We start from the raw sequence: 21597 nt of genomic DNA on the forward strand, positions 1-21597 counted from the left end.
TGCCATTTAGCAGGTTTTTTTTCAGGGGCTACAATGTGGGCTCCACTGGGGGTGACATCCACGCCCAGGGCGACTTCTCCTCGGCACCCTGGGTCCCTGATTACCCACAGGCTTAGGAGTAAAATCTGAGCTGTCCTTTCGCCTCTTTTTATAAAGCTCCTTAAATGGATTTACTTTGAAACTGAATTTCACAAATGAAGTTTGTCAATGAGTTTCTAGAACTTAAGTGACATTCTTCCAGCATTCTTGAAACCAGAACCACTTACACTTGGCCTAATTAAAAAAAGCTATAGAGGCAACCAAAGAAATCATAAATTGAATGTGATTGCTATTGCAAACATTGAAGTAGACTCCACTGTGGGGTTTTCTGTGTGCAAACACCTCTGACAGCTTCTCTTTCCCTACTGTCCCTCTACACCCCCCCCTTCCTGCCCCCAATCACTGTCTACATCTTCTATTTGCGTACTCTCGTTAATTGAGTTAACATTAACATACCTCTTAAAGAAATTACAAGCCCTTTGTTTTTTTACCTCCTAAATTAAAACCTACTTATACTCCGGCACATTACTTATTGAAAAATAAATATGGAATATGCATGTATTACTTGAAAATCCACATGGTAGACCCTGTGGAGAACACACAAGAAAGCACAAAATAATCTCTTGTGCTTTAAAGTAACTTAAAATTTAGATAAGGAACTCAGATTTATAGGCCTCCTAATGTATATAAATGGAGTTCTGTGGGTTCTATTTGCAATGTTCTCCTTGGAGATCATTTGCTCTTATTTATCAAAATTAAATTTGCACATTTTTTTTGCCCAGCAGTAATATTTCTAGGAATTTATGTTAACGACTACTAAAAGTGAGGATGATGTGTGCACTAATGTGTATCTTTCCTTTTGTAAACACATCTGTACTGATCCCTTTCTGCAATAGTATGTGGATGTTCAAGAAATGGCTGACCCAAATGCAGTTCCCACGTTTATTGCTCATAACAGCAGAAATAACTAGAAAGGGGCCAGTCTCCCCCAGAAGGGGACTATCTGAGGTGCATGGTGTAACGGGTATTCTGGGAGGAGATTTTAAGTAGCGAGATACCCTGAGTGGTCATGATTATAAGAACAGCACAGGTGGGTGAAATGGGTGCGTGCAGATGAGGCCCGGCAGAGTCAGACCCATTTGCACAGGACTTGATCAACTTAGAAAGTGAGTTCCTCTCTACAAGATATAAATGTACACGCTAATGTTGGCTACTTTGGAAAGATTTGTTGGAGCATCTGGGAAGGGATTTTTTTTTTTATGTATCACTTAATGTCTCTCTCTCATCTTTTTTAAGAAACCATGGCTACATAATTACATTTGTAGAAATGGACAGAGCAGCTGAATTTCTGGCATGAGGCAGAGGATGGGGGTAGGGGAATGGTAAAAATGTATAATAAAGAGAATGGTTTTAAGACCATGTGTGGTCAAATATAAAAGATTGAGAGGGAAATAGATGGAGCTCTACAGAGCCTGTCCAAGGTCCTTAGCATCTTCTTGAGCAGGTTATGTCTGAGCTGAGCTTCAGGGTGAAGAAGTATTATCTGCACACAGCTGCTGCTGCTGGTGCAGAGTGTCGGATGATAGCCCAGATGTTCCTGGAAAATTTGCTGGTGAGGCACTGGCCAAGCTTAGATCTGCACTGGCCTTCCATCTTGAACATGGCCAGTTGATTTGGGCAGTGTGGCGCCATTCTGGGGACTAAGGCGTCTGAAGTATGTGTCTATACTTCAGAAGCGATGAAGTCCGGGTTTGAATTGAGTGATACAGGCTCAGTGTCAGCACTTGATGCACTATATCCTACCCACAACACTCGATTTAAGTGAACTAAATTAAGTTACAAAGAGATATACAGAGTTAGCCTGTGTTTACAAGTATACAGGATAATTACAGGCAAAAACTGGGTCCTTCCTTAAATTTCCTTTTTATTGGGAAAAGATTAAAAAGAAAAAAAAAAAACCTCAACAGTTTGTAAGCACTTCCTTTTCTGTATCTTTCCACAAGAACAACACAAAAGAATTTGCCAGGCTGGGAATGTGGCTTAGTGGTGCTTGCCCCACATGCCTGAAGCCCTGGGTTCGATTCCTCAGTACCACATAAACAGAAATAGCCAAAGTGGTACTGTGGCTCAAGTGGTAGAGTGCTAGCCTTGAGCAAAAGAAGCTCAGGGACAGTACCCAGGCCCAGGACTGGCAGGAAAAAAAGAAAGAAAGAAAAAGAACTTGCCATGTGTGAAGTGCTTTATTTTTGATTGTTTCTTTGTATTTAGAGATAGAAAGTCTTGGGTTTTTTGTATGTTTTTTAGTGTAAAAATGTTGCACAGAGGGGTTACAGTTACATGAGCAAGGAAATGAGCACATTGTTATATAGTCCAGGCTGGCCTTGTACTCATCATGTTCCATCTCCATCTTCCCAATCCTTTTACCTCATCCTCTTTCTTTCTTTTTGTTCTTTCTTTCCTTGCTTCCTTCCCTCCCTCCCTCCCTCCCTCCTTCCCTCCCTCCCTCCCTCCCTTCCTTCCTTCCTTCCTTCCTTTTCTTCTCTCTCTCTTTCTTCTGCTGGCTAATAATTGTCTAACCCTACCCAGCTCTAAATCCTGGTTCTTAAGCATTCAATTCAAATATGTTTATTTAATGTGTCCCTTTGGCTCTGGTGAATTTACTCCCCCTTTCCTTCTAAAAAGTTATTAAAGGCAGAAGTAATCATCCCTATTGGTTTAATCAGAGGCCACATAAGGTTTTATCTGGAACTGGTCATTTTAGATATACCAGAGGCACCTAAGGGGATTCTGGATTGAGGTTGCCCCGCTGGGCACATTCTTTGTCTGAAAATGTGTCAGCCACAACTAGCAACTGACAACCAGAATAGCACATGACAGGGCATTCAAGGTGGAGCTGATTTGGCTTCGCAAACCCTAAAACGTTCAGTATTCTGGGCGATCCAGTTGATGGTTTCTAGAGAACGGGAAATTGGCTTCTTAAAACATTTCTGTCCAAGTATGCATGGAGCTATCCAAGTATGACATGCAAGTTGTATGTCATATTCCTTCGATGTACTGTGAAACTGTGAAGGACGAGGTGCAAGGTCATCTATTGGCTCCAGTTCAGGCAGCAGACTAACATTGGTCTGTGTCTCCAGTGGCCAGACCAGGGCCAAGGAGTTCAGATGACCAAGGATCAATGGGCCCAGACTGAGCAAAGGACACAAAGCACCAATCACATCTTTTCTCTTGTGTCAGAAATGCACTTACTTCCATGGAGGGGGAGCATGGTAGGGCCCATCTGACCACTTGGGATTTTTGCCTTGTGCATTAATTAATTAATTATCAATCAATTAAGTAATTCCAATGGACTGTATGCCTCTGGTGGGCAGGAATGATGCCTCGTGTGTTGTTTATAAACTTGACAGGGCATGGGGTTTAATGATCCATTGAATGGACAAAAGGGAGTATTCAATAAATGGTTGTAGAGAAAAAGCAAACTAAAGCCAGGATGTCAACTTCAGTTTCTTCCCAATGCCCAAACAAAGCTTAGATTCCAAGAGAGCTCACTTTAAATGCCCATGGAAAACTAGATCCCTGATACCCCGTCCTGCATACAGGTCGGGGAGGCTTTCATGATTAAGAAGGTGTAGGTTACCAGGAGGCAGCAAGGGTTTTGTTTGATGCGTATGGCTGAGGACTCGGATGGGTCTGAATAAATTGATGCACATCACTTGCACTCCTCACAAACATGCCTTCAGTGTGCATCTGGCACATAGAACAAAATGCTGCGTTTCAAAATTTGGCCCCAAATAGTTGCTTTTGTGAAGTCTGCTAGTCAGAGCTGAAAACCACACAGAGCCATTGCTCCAGCCAACTTCTGCACACCGATCCTGTCATCTTTAAATTTCTTGTCTTCATCAACAAAGCAACCTTTCCTTCCTTCCTTCCTTCCTTCCTTCCTTCCTTCCTTCCTTCCTTCCTTCCTTCCTTCCTTCCTTCCTTCCTTCCTTCCTTCCTTCCATCCCCCTCCCTCCCTCCTCACTTCCTTCCATTTCCTTCTTTCCCTACTTCCTTCCTTCTTTTCTTCCCTCCTTCCCTCTTGCCTTCTTCCCTCTCTTTCTCCCACTTCTCTCCTCCCTTTCTCCCTAGTTCTTCCCCCCTCTCCCTCTTCTCTGTTCTTCCCTCCTTTTTCCCTTTCTCCTCGTCTTTCCCCTTCTTTCTTTCTCTCCTCCTCTCTCCTTCCTCCCTTCCCCACCTCAACATTTGAAGAAGTAAGCATCTGCTTGGATCACTCAATTTCTTGACAGCTCAGTAATACTCTGTGATGCCTTCATAGCAGGCCGATGGCAGGAGTACAAATCACTTTTTGCTCCAAATGTCAGAACCAGGGTCAGGAAGCTGGAGAAGGTAAAGACAGTAATTTGGATGGTGTGTGTCATACATCTTGTCAGGGTTGGAATCAGGACTCAGCAGCCCATCAGGTGAGGCTAGATTTCTGTGACAGTCAGAGAAGAGCATGTTTTTGGAAGGTACTTCATTTCCACTTGAAGGAAGGACCCTGGGATAGGAGAGTATGTGGGAGCACTCATGTCCTCTTCCTCAGATGACAGGAATATTTCAGTCCCGCTGCTACCTAGAATTGCTGCCAGTTGCCTTGTCTCTGTGCTGTGGAAATGAAATTCATGTGCTTGAACTAAATAGATCTGAGCCCACTTCTTAGGTTCTTCATTATATCCTCAATACTTTGGCTAAGACATGCTCAAGGCTGTCCTATGAACAGCAGCTCTAAACTTTGGGGTTGGAGCTTACTCCTGGCTGAGCAATTTCCCATTGCGGTAACCTTGAATATGTTTTTTCATAGTTGTTTTCCCCTCTGTAAAGTGGGAATCATATTAGTACATACCTTGCTAAGTGGGATAATTCATTGTCATAGTGCCTGCTCTCTGCTCAACACAGAAGCAACCTGAGCTGTAGGGCTCTCTGTCTCTCTGTCTCTGTCTCTGTCTCTCTCTCCTCTTGGAACTGAGTTTGCACTCTTGAGCTTGCTAGACAGGCATTTTACCACTTGAGCAAAGCCTCCAGCCCTGAGCCGTTCTTGTTGATTTAAACTAAGAGAAGTTACAGTGTTTAAGTGGAAGATAGATTGTAGAGGATTCTTGTTCCCATTGCTGACTCATTCATCTGTTTGGGCAATTCATTCATCAAGGATACAGTCATCTCCTCATTCCTGTGCCTCCCGGATGTCTGGAGTCATGGGAGGTGTTAGGTATGGAAGCGTGGAGGAGACGTCTGTCCCACGCTCGAGAAGAGCTCTTCTCCAAAGCAGTGCCATTGTGGAGGCGGCCCAGGGTGTGGCCAAAGCTGGGCGTCTGACTGGTTCTCTGTCATATGAAATAGAAAAGCCTGGAGAGAAGAGGAGTTGCATTTTGTTCAGTGCATACCCATGCCCAGAGGTTGTAAGTGGATACAGTGGGTGGAAGAATGCTGAGGACAGAATTCTCCAGAATGTGTGTGGGCAAGGCAGGAGGAGGTAGGAAGGGAGAGTGGGAGCAGAAAAGCCAGTGAGGAGGCTTAGTCTAGTGGAGAGATCATTGGAGCTGGAGAAAGTGGCTCCATCTGTTGAGAGCCTGCATGCTCTATTTTGTTTAATTTTCACAACTATTCTTGGACATGGGCCTAGCTAATGTAGTTTTACATAAATACATGTATGTAAAAGTTAATCTCAAAATTATGATCACATACATAATGATTGGTGCTGTTTTTCTTTTTAAAAGTGTTTTTTTTTATATAAAGGTGATGTACAGAGGAGTTACATTTGCATAACCCAGGTAATGAGTACATTTCTTTTTGGGCAATGTCACCCCTTCCCTAGCTCCCTCCCAGTTTTTCCTTTCCATCTCCAAAGACAGATAAATGAACAAGCAAGGCAAAAAGGAAAGGAAACAAAATTAGTAATAAAGAAAAAAACGCTTGTGTTTCCATTTCCTAAAGTTCATTTTGATAAATGTTATTTAATATGATCAGATCATTTTCTTTTCATTATTTATCAAAAATTCTATTCAGGATGCTTTTTAAAAATATTTTCACTCTGTGCATCTCTTCCCTTTTTCTCTTTATCAGAAAGTCCTAAACTTTACTAAGAAGCTCATTCATCAGTGTTTTCCTGTGTTACTCTGTAATCCTATGTTACAGAGATAAATCTATCTGTGAGTACGTGAGTATGCATGTAGACATACAAAGACAAATGCAGACACCCTTATATAGATACACGTGATGGGGGATTATTTTGATCCATTGTTTTATGCAATACCCACATCTATCTATCTGTCTGTCTGTCTGTCTATCTATCTATCTATCTATCTTCTTTTTTTCTCTCGACCCCTTTTCTTTCTTAATTTCCCTTTTTTTCTTTCTTGCTTTCTTTCTCTCTTTCTCTTTTTCTTTTTCTTTTTTTCTTTCTCTTTCTTTCTTTCTCTCTTTCATGTATGTGTAATAGAATAATTATGTGTTTAGAATCTATGATAAATAATGAGAAGAAAATAATCTGATCATATTAAATAATATTTGTCAAAATGAACTTTAGGAAATGGAAACACAAGCGTTTTTTTCCTTTTATTACTAATTTTGTTTCCTTTCCTTTTTGCCTTGTTGAGCATTGAATGCAGGGCCTGTGCATGCTAGGCAAAAGCCCTTCTTCTGAACAACAGTACTAGACTTCAGTCACATATTTCAGAACTCCCTGTTGCTTTTTCTCATGTAATAGTAAATACCTAATGGAAATCCCTATGAAGTAATTAGAATAATTCAAATTTCAAGTGTTATAAATGTGGCCTATAAAACTACCCTGTGCCTTCTTTTTTTAACAATGAAGTTTTATTGTAACACAAGTGTACGCTCATTCGTTTATGTCCTATTGTAGCTGTTTTCACCCTGAAACAGCAAAGTTGACTCTTTGGTGATGGGGACTGTGTGGCTATCAAAGCCATTCGTTATTTGGTATTTGGGCTGTCATCTGTCTGCCTGTCTAACATCTATCTATCTATCTATCTATCTATCTATCTATCTATCTATCTATCTATCTATCTATCTATCTATCTATCTATCTATCTATCTACCTGCCTACCTACCTACTTACCTATCCATCTATCCATCTGTTTTTGCAAGTGGAGGATGAGGACAGGAACATACAGCTCTGAACTTGCACTTAGCCTGAGGGGAAGGAACTCACCCCGGAGTCTTCTTAGGGGCCTGAGTGTGAGGCCTGTGGTGAGTCTGTCCAGCGAGGGGAGGCAGAGGAGCAGAAAGGTGACCCAGGGCGTGGCTTGTGTCAGCCATCTGCCAAGCTCTTGCGACCCCAGACGGCCTGGTTCCCTCACCTTGCTTGCCATGCTTTAGTGAGTTGTAGCTTGGGGGGAGGAATCTACATTTCTAATAAGGGCCCCTGGTCCTGGGAACACACCTTGAGAACTGTGCTCTAAGGTGAGCCTGGGGACTTGGTTGTTTGGTCCTGAAGAGGGAAATAAAGCTTGACCTCAAGAAAATGAGCTGTTTCAAGTAGAGACAAGGAGTAGAACAGGAGCTAGAAAGAGCACAATGCAGACTTCATTCTTTTAAGTTCCTTTTTTGGGACAAAACCTCAGATTCAGACTTATTGTGAGGCAGCACACACAACTGTGCTGGGGGAAGAAGGATTCGAACATGATTTCCTATTTGTCTAACCACAGTGGACACTTAAAGGTGTATCGGTGATCATGGTGTGTGTTTACAATGCTTTGTGTGTGTTTCAGGAAGCAAGGACAAGTTGTAAGTTGTTCTGTTCTCTCATTAGAAAGCAAAATCCCTATAAGAAACAATGTCCTTTGGACATGTAGGGGAGCTCATGTAGTCCAGCAGGTGGATGAAAGGCCCATTCACAGAGCTGGAGTGAAGGTCTCTGCACAGCCTTTAAAGGACGACATGCTTCTTCCCAGAAACCACGTGCTTGCCCCAGAAGGATTATAAGTGTGTTCAGCATTGTCTGTGTTTTCTTCCAGAGGAACTGGTTTCCACCACTTAGCACAGCAATTAGCATTTTAAGCAGTCTGTATCGATTACACAAACCCACTTCTTCAAGTGGAAAGAGCCCAATGAATTCATCTCAATAAATGATGCCCAGCACCACGCCACACGAGATACCCTGGGAGAGTATCTGGAGGGTGTTGGATAAACCTCACAAATACTATTTATCAGGCGCAGAGATCATATTGCAGAATATACAAAACACATGCTTGATTTTTAAAGATTTTTAAACAAAATTCATGGTAAACCACTATTGTTCCCCTTGGTAGGGATTTTGTAGAAATAAGCCTAACATTTTATGATTCAGTTCAAGGCACATTTCCTATTCATGACACACTTGGAATACTTCTGTCAATTTATAGGCTAGAAATTACATTTGGTTTTTCTGAGAACTCTTCCTAGTCTTCTTCTAAACTGTATTTTCCATTTTCTAGTGCCATTTGGAGGAGATTAATGGGTTGGGGCTAGAGATGGGGCTGTGGCCACACATTGGGTTAGATTTCTTCTTTACAGGGAAGGATTTGTCTACTCAACCCATCCCTCAGCGCCTGCTCATAGTTACCAGGTTCCTTAAGCTTATGGACGGAATGTGTGCGAGAGAGCAAGGAGTTGTGATTCATTTTCCTGTGTACTAATTTCAGTTTCCATGTTTGTATTAAAAGGACATACAGACACCCTAATGGATGCAGGTTGTCAAATAAATCTCGCTTCAGACTTTCTGCTCTCAGGCAGGCACCCAACTTCATATTCTCAGGGAAGACACTTTTAAGATTCTTTTGTATCCCTCCAGAATATATATATATACACACATACACACACATATATATATATATACACACATATATATATACACACACAGACATATATGTATATATATGTATATATGTGTGTATAAGTTAATTGATATGTTTTAATTCATTATATAGATATGAGGGTGATAGTGTGCTGCCCTTATTGATGGAAGGCATTTTTCAGGATCCCAGGAGGATGCCTGAATCCATGGCTAGGACCTATTCTGGTTTATATTTTGATTTTTCCAATGCCTATACTTCTATAATAAAGTTTAACTTATCAATTAAGTCACAGTAAAAGATTAACAACTAAAAAAATTAATACTGACAATATACTGCAATAAAGGGTGTTTAAAGTTATGGATTGTTTATGTCTGTAGATTTTTACTTAGTAATTTGGTCCTGTAGTTGATCGTGGATAACCCCAACCACAGAAGATGAAATCTTTGAGGTGATGTGCTGTGCTTGCTTTGTGCCAGGCCCTGTTGTAGCACAGAAGAATAAGAAGCAGTCTGGTTCCCCAAGATATTTGCTACCTGTGTTTTGGGGGAGACAAAGCCAATCAGCCGCCAGCTGCCAGTGATGAACATATGAGTATATGGAAGGGTTAGTGGATGCTATGAGGAGATGGAAGTATAGGCAGGAGAAATGACAGGGGCTGTCATGCTGGTCAAGTCACACTCAGGCAGGGAGCTGAGGCCAGTGACAAAGGAGTCTCAAAAACAAGCTGAGGGCCAGGTGTTCCTGGCAAGAGGGGGCTATGCGCGAAGGCTCCCAGGCTCCCAGACAGCTTTGCATGTTCAGGTGGATGGAGGCTGATGGTACTGGAGCATGTAACATGAGGAGAGTGTAGGACATAACCATGGCCACAGCCTGTCTGACCTTGAAGACAATCGAGGCTTGAGATGCTTTCTGGGGGTGGGGCTCTGGGGTGGGACCAAGATGACTTTGCTTTTAAAAGGACTGGAGAGCAGGACCAAGAGCGTGAGCTTGTGATCGTGGGACAGGATGGCGGTTAAGTGGTGAGAAGTGGCGGGCTCTGGATGTATTTTGAAGGTCAGATGGTTTGGGTCCCAACGCATTGATGGGAAGTCTTACCGAACAGAGAGGAGACAAGGCGATCTCGGTGGGTTCTTTTGTTTGTTGTTGGATGCGCTGGGTAAAGAATTACTATCCTGTGCCTTGAGGATGTTCTGCCAGTTCATAAAAGCCTAACTCTTCTTTTTGGCTACTGGCTACCATGCAAGACTTCCTTTAGAACAAAAATGAAATGACTAGCCTGTTTTTCTGATACGGCAATCACATGTAGAAGTGAGTTTTGAGTCATTGGGAAATCTGTTTTGATACACAAATTTAAATTTAAAATTCATTGAAAAGCTGGTCACTGGAACACGTTGATGACATAATGGGGCCCAGAATGAAATGTGTGGTCTGCAGAAAAAAACAAAAGAGTTTATAAAGAAAGTTGACTCAACATTTACTTATTTTTTTTAAGTCAAAGTTTAAATTCACGGTGTCATCTGGAAAGTTAAAAACAATGATTAAGAAGAAGCCAAGTACACTGGTTCAAGCCTGTAATGCTAACTACTGGGGAGGCAGAGACCAGGAGATCACAATGCGAGGCTAGTTTGGGCAGGTACAATAATTAACCTCAATTCCACCAGTGATATGTGTCTGATACGTATCTCAGCCACAAGGGACACACATAGTTAGGCTCAGTGGTGTGTACCTGTCAGGGAAGCAAAAACAGGAGGATTACAGCCCATATTGGTCCAGGCTAATGGGAAACAACCAAACACAAATAACCCAATAGGGTGCAGGGTGTGTGGCTCAATTGGTAGAGTGCCTACCTAGCAAGCATGAGGTCCTGAGTTCAATCTCCAGTAACACCAAAAAAAAAAAAAGGTTAGAAAAATGAAAGGAGCTAAGCTGTAGGCAAAGGATGTTTACCTTATAAACATTACAATTGTAGAAAATGGCAGTATGTAGAAACATGAGAAGCTCTGCATAATATTTTAAATAAAAGGTGGCATAACTGCACATACATTAGTGTTAAGTTTATATTATAAATATACAGCTGAATTTTGTATATACATATAAATACATATCTAAACATACACACATATAAGATCGAATTTATTTTGCATATGTATGATTCTGAACATTTAAAAAGATACTGGAAGGGAATATGCTAGCATATCAAAGATGCTATCTATCTATCATCTATGTATGTATGTATCTATCATCTATGTATCTATGTATCTGTATGTATGTATGTATGTATGTATGTATCTATCTATGTATCATCTATCTAGAGTAATGAATGCAAGGCTGATTTAAAAATCAACCTTAGAATCTTTTCTGTACTTCATGAACATAAGAAAAAATGAACCAAAAGGCCATCATGTATGATAATATTTAAACATGGGTGATTAATCACAAAACATGAGACTTCCTTCCCCTCTTGGTTCCAGGCAAAATATATTCCAGATGTGAAGATGGAGGGTCTTTGAGCAGGGCTGGGGTGGAGTCTGAGGACCCTCCTGTTCCATGGAGATAATTGGATCTTGAGCTCATTGAAATGAGTCTGTACCAAGTAGATGCAGACAGTGAAATATATTCTCTAAGCAAATTATATTTACTTGCTTGATTGATGTGTTGCTTTCTTGTTGTGGCTTTGGAGTCTTTTATTTTTGTCCTAGGTTTTGAACTCAGGGCTCCACGCTTGCTAGGGAGGTGTTCTTCCACGCCTCTGGTGCTTTTTTGCTCTGGATATTTTTGAAATGCTCTTGCTTTCCCCTCCATCTGGTTTGGAACTTGATCCTCCTAGTTACACTCTCCACTGAAGCTAAGATGACAGACGTGTTCTGCCATACTAGCTTTTTTTGTTGTTTTTGTTGAGATGGGGGTTTTGTGAATCTTTTCCCCCTGAAGTTGGCCTCAAATCACCATCCTTCTGATCTCTGCCTCCCCAGTAGCTAGGAGTACAACTATGAGTTGCCAGTACCTAGTTTCTTGAAAACCTTCTAAACCTTGTACTCTTGAACTAGAAACACATTCCAATATCAACTGTTCAGATTTAAAAATAAATGCACGTTCTCATTATGATCTTTTCCTGAAACTCTTGCTAAAAAGAGTTTCACGATATAGGGCTACTTATAAATATTGTTCACACTTATAGAACCCTACAATGAATCATGCATGGCCTAGGAAATGGCTGCAAATGGTGTCTCTCTCTTCCTGACAAGATATTAAGGACTAATGAGGTTAATAGCCAGACTAATTCATGCAATTAGTGGGAGCAGATTCTAGACATTAGCACAGATTTTCTGCGTTCTAAGTTTGGGCGTAATGGGAAACTGTTCTCAGAAAAAGTAATAAACAGCATAGGACATTGGTCCTGGAGTGTAGCGTGAAGGAGGGAGCTAGGCTTGAGTAGAAAGTAATGGTGCCCTGCTGACCTCATCTCCAACCCTCCTTCCTGGATTGTTGTCCCTTCTGACCCAACTTTGCCCAGGGGCTGTGCTTCAAATATCCCTAGAAGTCTGTGGGTCGTATATCTATGTGGAGAGAGAGAGAGAGAGAGAGGGAGAGAGACAGACAGAGACAGACAGATATATAGGTAGATATCTATCTATATATAAAGATATAGACATATATATAGGTAATAGCTATAGATATAGATAGATAAATAGATAAAGTCTTAAGCTGAGCACATCAGAATTGGCTGCGCTTTAGAAGATTCTCAATGGTGTGCTGGGGCTTCTTCCTCGCTGCTGTGTCTCCTTGTGTCGAGTGAATGCAGTAGCGTTTGCATCTCTGGGATTGTTATCATCAGAGGCTGCCCTGGGTGACCTTCAAGGGCAGTGGTGTGAGGGCATCTGATGAGGATGGACTCGGGTCTCCAGGAGGCCCGGTCTGTTGGCTGTGGTGGTGATCTGTGCTGGTTTCTCAACGGGTCCAGTCTGAGGGCGCAGTCACGACCTACAGTACCAGTGATTGACAATTCTGCCCTGACACAGTGCTCTGCTGTACATGCAGCTGTGTTTCTGCTCCCACTCCTGGCCCCACAGTCAGAAAGGAAAGGCAGGACGGCCAGCAGAGCCACCACACCCCAGGATTGTTCAGAGTCTAAAACTAAAACCAGAGATGGTAGAGATGGTGCTGATGGTGGAAGGTGGGTGGGAGGGGCAGGGGGGTGAGGGGTGCGAGGTGGGATCTGACTGGGTGCCCGCCGCTGCTGCTGCGCTGCTTTGGCAAGTTGACGTGGGGGCCTAGGTTTACATGGCGCTTCCTCTGAGACCACGTGACCGGAAGTGTGCAAGCCCTGGTGGGCCTTGCCATGCTTTCCTAACAATCTGTATCACATGTGCTGCGATCTGATTTTATACTTTTGGTGGCATGCTGGGCACACCTAAGTATACACCTATAGCATTTAAAAGTAGAAACGGAGTGGCTTTTAGTATCTTCAGAGTTGGGAAACCATCACCACACCAATTCTAGAACATGTTCATTACCTTAGGAAGAAACAACAGATCTTCCCAGGTAGGGTGGGTGCACACCGGTAACCTCTGAACTTGAGAGGTGGAGGTAATGGGATTTAGAAAGCTGAGGCTGGTCTTGGACTACATCATGAGACCCTGTCTCAACCAAAACTAATGCATTGGTGGCACAATGGCTCAAGTCTGTAATCTTAGCTATCTGGGAGGTGGAGATCAGGAGGATCCTAGTTTGAGGTCAGTTGGGACAAAAAGTTGGAGAGAGACTCACAGCCCTTCTTGAAAGTTCAAGCAAGGAAAAAAAAAGAAAAAGCATATGCTGCTTGCCTAGCAAGTGCAAGGGGCCCTGAGTTCAATCACCAGAACCACCAAAGAAGGGGCAGCGGGAGAAAGATCTCAGACACAGAATGCGAGTGGTTTGTAAGAGACAATGCTCAACCTCATTACGTGCCATGCAAGAGATAGGGGGAAAGAAGGGGGGGATCCCATGAATTTTATAGCCCTGCTTATTTGATTTTCATAATACAAAGAGACTATGGAGCTACTAAACAGCAGCTCCCGGCCATGGCCCGCGAGGCGGCCTGCGAGCGCACAGGGCCTGGCTGGCTGGGCGCCTTAGCCCCTTGTCCTCCTGCCAGCTGGCTTGGGGTCCCTTTCAGACTCACCCGTGTCTCTGCTTCCGTCCCCGCAGCTCCAGATGAAGATGAGCGAGCGCGCCGCGTCGCTGAGCACCGTGGTGCCCCTGCCCCGCAGCGCCTACTGGCAGCACATCACCAGACAGCACAGCACCGGGCAGCTTTACCGCCTGCAAGGTGAGCGGGACGCCTGCGCGGGGTCCGGGGGTCCGGGGCACCTTGGCCACCGTGGGCTGTCCCGGGACACCTCTCCCCCACGGAGAGGCCACACGCAGTGGGGCCCTGGGCACGCGGGACACCCCGCCCTGCCGGACCCCAGATCCTTAAAGGATTCGCATCTGTGACGGCGACCTGGGAAATAGATTTTCCTTTTTCTTTTTGAGCTGTGCGCCTAGAGATTGTGGAGTTCAGATTGTTGGCCTGTGGCTGACGTCTCTTACCTTGTAACACCACCCAGGGAACAGTCCAACAGGCGTTCCTAGAAGCACAGAGTGCCAGGCCCCTGCCCAGTCCTGCCGGAGCTCGGGCAGTCCGGGGGCTTGAGCGAGCCCTCCTCTGCGTGTCCACCAGGCTCCGAGAAAGGCCCTGCCTGGAGGGCCGGGGTCCCAGGCAGGAGGTGGGAAGCTGCCTCGGGTCACACGGTGTGGCCGAAAGCAAACCCTCCGTGTCATTCCTGAAGACCAGAAGAGCAGTCACCAGGCTCTACTTAGGCTCCTTCTTACCTTCCCTCCACGTGCCCTTTCACAGCCCACGATAAAGAGCAACTGATCAGCAAGGGCGTGTGGCTTACTTCATCGATAGTCTAGAGCTTATGGATAGGCCAGCGCTTCATGGATAGGCCAGTGCCTCATGGATAGGCCAGCACTTCATGGATAGGCCAGTGCTTCATGGATAGGCCAGCTCTTCATGGATAGGCCAGCTCTTCATGGATAGGCCAGCGCTTCATCTACAGGCCAGTGCTTCATCTACAGGCCAGCGCTTCATCGACAGGCCAGTGCCTCATGGATAGGCCAGCGCTTCACCGACAGGCCAGCACTTCATCCATAGGCCAGCGCTTCATCGACAGGCCAGCGCTTCATGGATAGGCCAGCGCTTCATGGATAGGCCAGCGCTTCATCTACAGGCCAGCGCTTCATCGACAGGCCAGCCCTTCATGGATAGGCCAGTGCTTCATCTACAGGCCAGTGCTTCATCGACAGGCCAGTGCTTCATCGACAGGCCAGCGCTTCATCGACAGGCCAGCGCTTCATGGATAGGCCAGCCCTTCATGGATAGGCCAGTGCTTCATCTACAGGCCAGTGCTTCATCGACAGGCCAGTGCTTCATCGACAGGCCAGCGCTTCATGGATAGGCCAGCGCTTCATGGACAGGCCAGCCCTTCATGGATAGGCCAGCGCTTCATCCAGAGGCCAGCGCTTCACCGACAGGCCAGCGCTTCATGGATAGGCCAGCGCTTCATGGATAGGCCAGCGCTTCATCTACAGGCCAGCGCTTCATCGACAGGCCAGCCCTTCATGGATAGGCCAGTGCTTCATCTACAGGCCAGTGCTTCATCGACAGGCCAGTGCTTCATCGACAGGCCAGCGCTTCATGGATAGGCCAGCGCTTCATGGACAGGCCAGCCCTTCATGGATAGGCCAGCGCTTCATCCAGAGGCCAGCGCTTCACCGACAGGCCAGCGCTTCATGGATAGGCCAGCGCTTCATGGATAGGCCAGCGCTTCATCTACAGGCCAACGCTTCATCGACAGGCCAGTGCTTCATCGACAGGCCAGTGCTTCATCGACAGGCCAGCGCTTCATGGATAGGCCAGCGCTTCATGGATTGGCCAGCGCTTCACCGACAGGCCAGCGCTTCACCGACAGGCCAGGCTTCATGGATAGGCCAGCGCTTCATGGATAGGCCAGCGCTTCGTGGATAGGCCAGCGCTTCATCCAGAGCCAGAGCTGTGGGCTGGCCTCAGCCAACCAACAAAGCTGTGTGAGGGGACCCCCACCCCTCCCCAAGGAGAATCTGACATTCGGGAAGGGCAAATCCCAGAGTCGGAAGAGCGTGGCCCCGGGGACCCCGGCGTCCACGCAGACACTGAAGAAATGAACGTGAGGATGAACGAATGAGTGTCGCCCAGGGTGCCAGCCTCCAGCCTCCACGCCCGGGACGCATCTCCGCCTTCGGCCTTCCTCCTGGTCAGCCCCACCGTGCGCAGTGGCTCCTGGAATTCGGTAACCCCCAGGCTCTTCACCCTGGCTCCCCAAAGCCGGCGAGCAAGCCGCCCCCTGTGCATTGATGCAATGAAGAAACGCAATGGCGCCCTCCTTCCTGCGCGAGAGCATGCGCAGAGCAGCCAGACGGGTGCAGAGCGAGTAGTGCTCGAGCATGCGCAGAGCGAGTAGTATAGGAGCATGCGCAGAGCAGCCAGACGGGTGCAGAGCGAGTAGTGCTCGAGCATGCGCAGGGCGGATGAGTAGCCGGGGGAGGGGCTCGCTCCAGGTTATCGCCTTCACGTCCAGTTTAGTTTATTTTTGCGGTACTTGAGTTATAACTTTTGTCCCTGTTTACCACGGAGACTATTACTCTATTTTATTCAGTCTTCTGAATAAAAGATTATTCAAATGCATTCGCTTTTCTTTCTTTCATCTTAGGGTTACCCAAGCGCTTGAGCTTTTGAAATTTGGTTTTCAGAGAGCTAGGGCCGAGGCTCTGGCTTGGCTTAGGTCCACGATCTTCCTTCCTCCGCTCCTGTTAGCTGAGCCCACAGCGGTGCACTCCATGCAAGGTTTGCGTTGACAGGTGGTTTTGTTAGCTCTGACCTGCTGTGGGCTTGAGGCTGGGTCCTCCCATCGTTGCTCTGAGGTAGACTGGGACTACAGGCAGGTGCCACCAGGCTCAGCTATAGTTACATTCTTTTTAGAAGTGTATGTTACTACCTTAGACTTTTAAAACCAGTGGCTGGAGTTTGAAAGATGCTCACAGACATCTCAAGTTATCTTGCTTATCATCGGTGGTCAAAGAACAAACCAGAACACCACCTACTTCCCTCTTTCCCCTTCCTTGCCTGGAAAACATGGTGTATCTGGAAACGTTAATGGCCCCGGGGAGGGGGTGAGCCTATGTGTGCCACAAGGACGTCATTTCTTCTCATTTTGCTGGTGCTTCTATGGAATATAACTCCTGGACAAGCGGCCTACGCTGATGGATTTCCAGCTGTCTTTTCCTGGCAGGTCTGGACATTAATCTGGGAAATAATTTAGACCCTAAAGGAGGATTTGTCAAGCTGGTTTGAGGGAAGTGTCCATGTCCTGCCTAAACCTAGTCCACGCGCGCCACCTGCTGTTCAGTTTTGCAGCTGCCGTGGTGGGAGTGGACGGTGCTGGTGTTGATAGGCGCAGACGATTTATTTTCCCTTCCCCGTTTCTTCCGCTCCATTTGCCAATTATCACATGGAAATTCTCTCCTGTGGTGAGGTAGATACAAAATCAACATGGGAGGGAGCTGTAGCAGGGAAACTGGAAGACATTATGAAAGAAAAATATCCAACCAGCTTTCGGTGGAGCACCATAGCCCCAGGATTCTTTCAGAAACACGTTGGATAAAACAAAAACAGTGGCTTGCGAAGAGTGTCTGTGGACGATCACCGTTGAAGATCACACCCTTCCAGAAAAGTCCACTGGTCCGTCATCAAATTGGAGGTGAATGTTCCATAGGAAATTTGCCTCTAGGAAACAGAGAAGCCACCATTTTCAACTCTCTGAGGTTGTCCTGCAACAAATGATGTAGCTCATTTTTCTTAAACCAGAGCTCTGTAATTTTCTTGACTGTGATGCTCCTTTTAAAAGTATCAATATACCTCGGATGCTTGAAGTCCCACATTTAGGCTTTACTGGGGGGTCAGGTCTAGTCTCTGAGTATATTTTTTAAAAATGACTCTTTGTAAGCATCTGCAGAGGACTGGCTTCGCTTTCTTAATACACACTGTCTTACTTGGATCTCTAAACAGCTACCCTGGAGAGTATTTTATTCTCATTTGTTGCTGGGAAACCAAGGACTTGAAGGCTTCACACCTCTCCAAGATCCAGCAAGTAGCTCAGATTGAAGGATTTCTTGTGCCATTCAGCTAGTTCTCATTAATTCAGATGATCATGGACTGGCTCCTCTCTGCCAGCCCTGGGGCAGAAAACATACACATATCTGTGTATGTATGCATGTATACATTGCATCTATCTGTGCTCCTGGGGTGTGTATTTGCCCCTACAGCTTAAAATCAAATGGAGCAACAGTTATCTAAACATTTCCTTTCCCGTTTGATCTGTGTAAGTGGCAAAGGAAATGCTGATCATACTTACAGAAAGCAAGTGTTTATTGAGGTTGAGGCAGAGTCATAGTCCGTGGATGCTCCAGCATGTATCCCAAGACTTTGAGTTGAGATGAGGCAGCCAAACAGCCAGCCAGGGCTAAGCAATCTCCATAGAGAAACACAGCATGTGCAAAGGCCCTGAATCGGAGGAGATATAGGGTGGAAAGGTGTCAGGGGGATGACCTCTGAAGGGTGTGAATGGCAGTCAGCAGGGGATGGCTGCAAGTGGCCAAGATTTGCTTCTGCAAGTGTGCATGGGAGGGTGCTGAGCGCAGCAGTGTGTCAAACTCAATTCATATTTTGGTTGAATGGATTGCAAGGGAACAAGGGAGACGGTGGGGAGGTAGGCCCAGGACCATGGCCAATGAGCAGGGAGGGTCTGGCTTCAGGGAAGTGCACCTATCCCTCGCCCTCGATTCCCCTTGACACCATCATCTTCAGAGCTCCACCCTGTGCTAAAGATGCTCCATGACTCCAGCATGCTCAGACAGCTCCGATGGATTTGCCTTAAGGATAAGATCACTTGCTTTCAAACAGGAACCCGGAAAAGTAGGCACCTCTATCACGATCAGATCAGAGATCTTTGCCCTAAGAACTGGCTGCTTCCTTCTGTGGGGACTCGCTCCTCCTATTCTGCCTGGGCCCTGGAGAGATGAGTAGGAGACCCCGTTTTCTTGTCATCCATCCATGCTCTTAGATCACTGCCTGCTACTCTCTTAACTGCTGCGCATACACTGTGTGTGAGTGCTAGGATATTTATTCATGGAGCAGTCAAGGCAAACTTCCCAGAAGTCACTTCTGGCTCCAAGCATCTGTCATCTCCAAAACAGACAGGGAACTGCAAGGAACCAGAAGCATCCCCGTGAGACGTTCGGACATCAAGACGCACAATGACTTGCAGTGACTCCGGACTGTGCTTTCTCCCATAGTGAAGACCCAGTCAGGGGGCAGCAGCCCTGGCTTCTGGACACTGGCCTTTCCATTCCAGTGCTCTGTCTGCTAGCCTGGCTGCCCTGAGCAAGCCCTCGACCCACCGGGCTCTCTCTCTTCACTCACGGACCTTGTCTTGCTTGGCCAGTGTGAGCAGCTGCTAAAAGAACCACACGAGGGCACGTGGAACGTGCTTCAGGGAGGCCTCGTGCTGACGGAAGAACGGAGCTCAGATTAAAAGCTTGAGAGCCACTTGCGTCCCTCAGTCTAATGTAGTATTGTTTCCTGTGTGTAAGTGGCTGCTACAGACCCCCTAAGGGCTGGACCTGTCTCTCTGGATTTGTACTGGCTCTGTGACCACATATAGTGACCAAGACCTAATCCTGAAAGCCTCCATCTCTGCAGTATAAATTGAGGTCACCCTGAGCCAGCAGGGGGCAGCAGGTGTCTTCAGGGATTGTCCACCTATGGCTGCTTATAGGCCTACTGCAGCCCACCGTCTGCTTTCCTTAATTAAGTTGTATTGGCACCTCTATGTTCATTCTCTACCTGTTAACACTGGCTGCTAAGGGCTGCTGCTGTCTAATTAATGTCTGGTACTTTACAGAGAAAGTCCACCAACTCTGTGTTAATGTCACGAAAGGGTTAATTCCTGACTCTTGACCTTGGCTTAGATTGGAATCTAAACTTGAAATAAAGAAGGCTAGGGGCTGGGAAGGTGGCTCACATGCATGAGGCCCTGGGTTCGATTCCTCCGCACCACATAAGCAGAAAAAGCTGGAAGTGGCGCTGTGGCTCAAGTGGTAGAGCACTGGCCTTACACTGAAGAGCTGAGGGACAGCGTCCAGCCCCAGAGTTCAGGCCCCACGACCAACTAAAAAAAAAAAAAAGGCAAAATTGGTTTTAAGAAGTCATGTATTAGACATGTTAAGTAAAATTGGATTATTTCTGAAGGTTTGCCAAAAATGCCTACCTTAAAATTTCTTCTCCATTGTCCTTATTTTTTCTGATATTGCCTCTGAAATCTCTGGGTATCAATGTTGGTGCCGATGAAAAATTAAGGAAGGGAATAAGTGCTAATGTTAGATTGATCGAGGCTCCAGGAAAAAGACGACATGCATGTGAAGTGATAATCATGCTGTTAATACGCGTATTACTCAGTGGCCTTAAATGAAAAGCATTCCAATTAAGTGAAAACGGGGTTACTAGCTAATTTGATCCTGAACTTTCTTGACACATAATTGTTGCTTTTAAATTCTCTTTGGAAAAGATGTCACCAGCCCTCTGAAGCTCCATCGGACAGAGACTTTCCCTGCCTACCGATCTGAGCACTGACAGCCACTGTCAGGAAGAGTCAGCGCCCTACGATTCATCAGCCACAGATCCACACAGGGGGCTACGGGATGATGACGTCGAGGTAGCTGCAAGGAAGGAAGGAGGAAGGAAGAGAAACAGCTTCACATGCTGGCTAATGGGTAGTCCTTGGGAAACTCTGCGATGCAATACATGCATTTCTCTTTTCTTTTCCTTTTGTTTTTACCAAGTCCTAGCCTCATTGAGACGTGCTGTATGGAGACTGACTTTTCCCTGCTCCTTTACAGATGGACATTGAGGAGCCAATGCCACAGGTGTTTTCCGGTGTACATAATCTTAACGTGTCCCCGGGCTGCTCAGAATCCTCCTTCTGTGGATGTGTATGATTTTCCTCCTGGGTGTTTTGATTGTGTGAGTCAGCATTGACAATAAAATGGCTCTTATGGATTGGTTATCTGCTTTACACCTGTTCTTGGTTATTTTTAATATGGTGTGGTTCTGGTTAACGATTGGGAATCATTCAGTTCAGCTGGTACTTCAGAGATGTTCTTATCTATTATGTTCGAGACTCCTTTGAGGGGCTCTCTAGTACTGTGTATTCTTTCTCACACTCTTCCTTTCTTGTTGCTTTCTTTTTTGTTTGTTTTTTTTTTTTAAAGCCTTTATTTTGGTCTGGAGTACTTCCATAAAACATTTTAAAATAAAAGATCATTCCTCATCTCTGCGGTCTCTGGGTCCTGGTAACATAGTTTGCTCCATAGTCTGGGTATTTCTCAAAGGGTATATGATTTTTTCCCCCTTACAAACTGCGTGTATGATCCTGTGTTGCATTCATCCATTTAGACACTTGTCTGTGGTGCCAGCCTTACCAAGCACTGAGTTCTCAGCACAGCACTCGAGTCCAAGGATGCAGATAGAAAGCCTGGGCCCTGCTGCCAGGGCTGCTTCAGTTCCAGAGAAGAGCCAGGAAACAGAGCTAGAGCGATGGGACCCAGG

At 45.6% G+C, this 21597-nt stretch overlaps 1 protein-coding gene across 1 annotated transcript in view; it reads left to right on the forward strand.

The window, feature by feature from the left end:
- Dok5 (docking protein 5) overlaps positions 1-21048 on the forward strand; it is a 111065-nt gene extending 90017 nt beyond the window's left edge. The window contains exons 7-8 of the mRNA XM_042699256.1: positions 14061-14181; positions 20558-21048. Of these exons, the coding sequence (XP_042555190.1) occupies positions 14061-14181; positions 20558-20622 (186 nt within the window). The 3' untranslated portion in view covers positions 20623-21048. The remainder of the gene's footprint in view (positions 1-14060; positions 14182-20557) is intronic.
- The last annotated feature ends 549 nt before the right edge of the window (positions 21049-21597 follow it).

Source organism: Dipodomys spectabilis, unplaced genomic scaffold (genome assembly GCF_019054845.1).
Source record: "Dipodomys spectabilis isolate Male_0828 unplaced genomic scaffold, ASM1905484v1 ptg000240l, whole genome shotgun sequence".
NCBI classification, from domain to species: Eukaryota; Metazoa; Chordata; class Mammalia; order Rodentia; family Heteromyidae; genus Dipodomys; species Dipodomys spectabilis.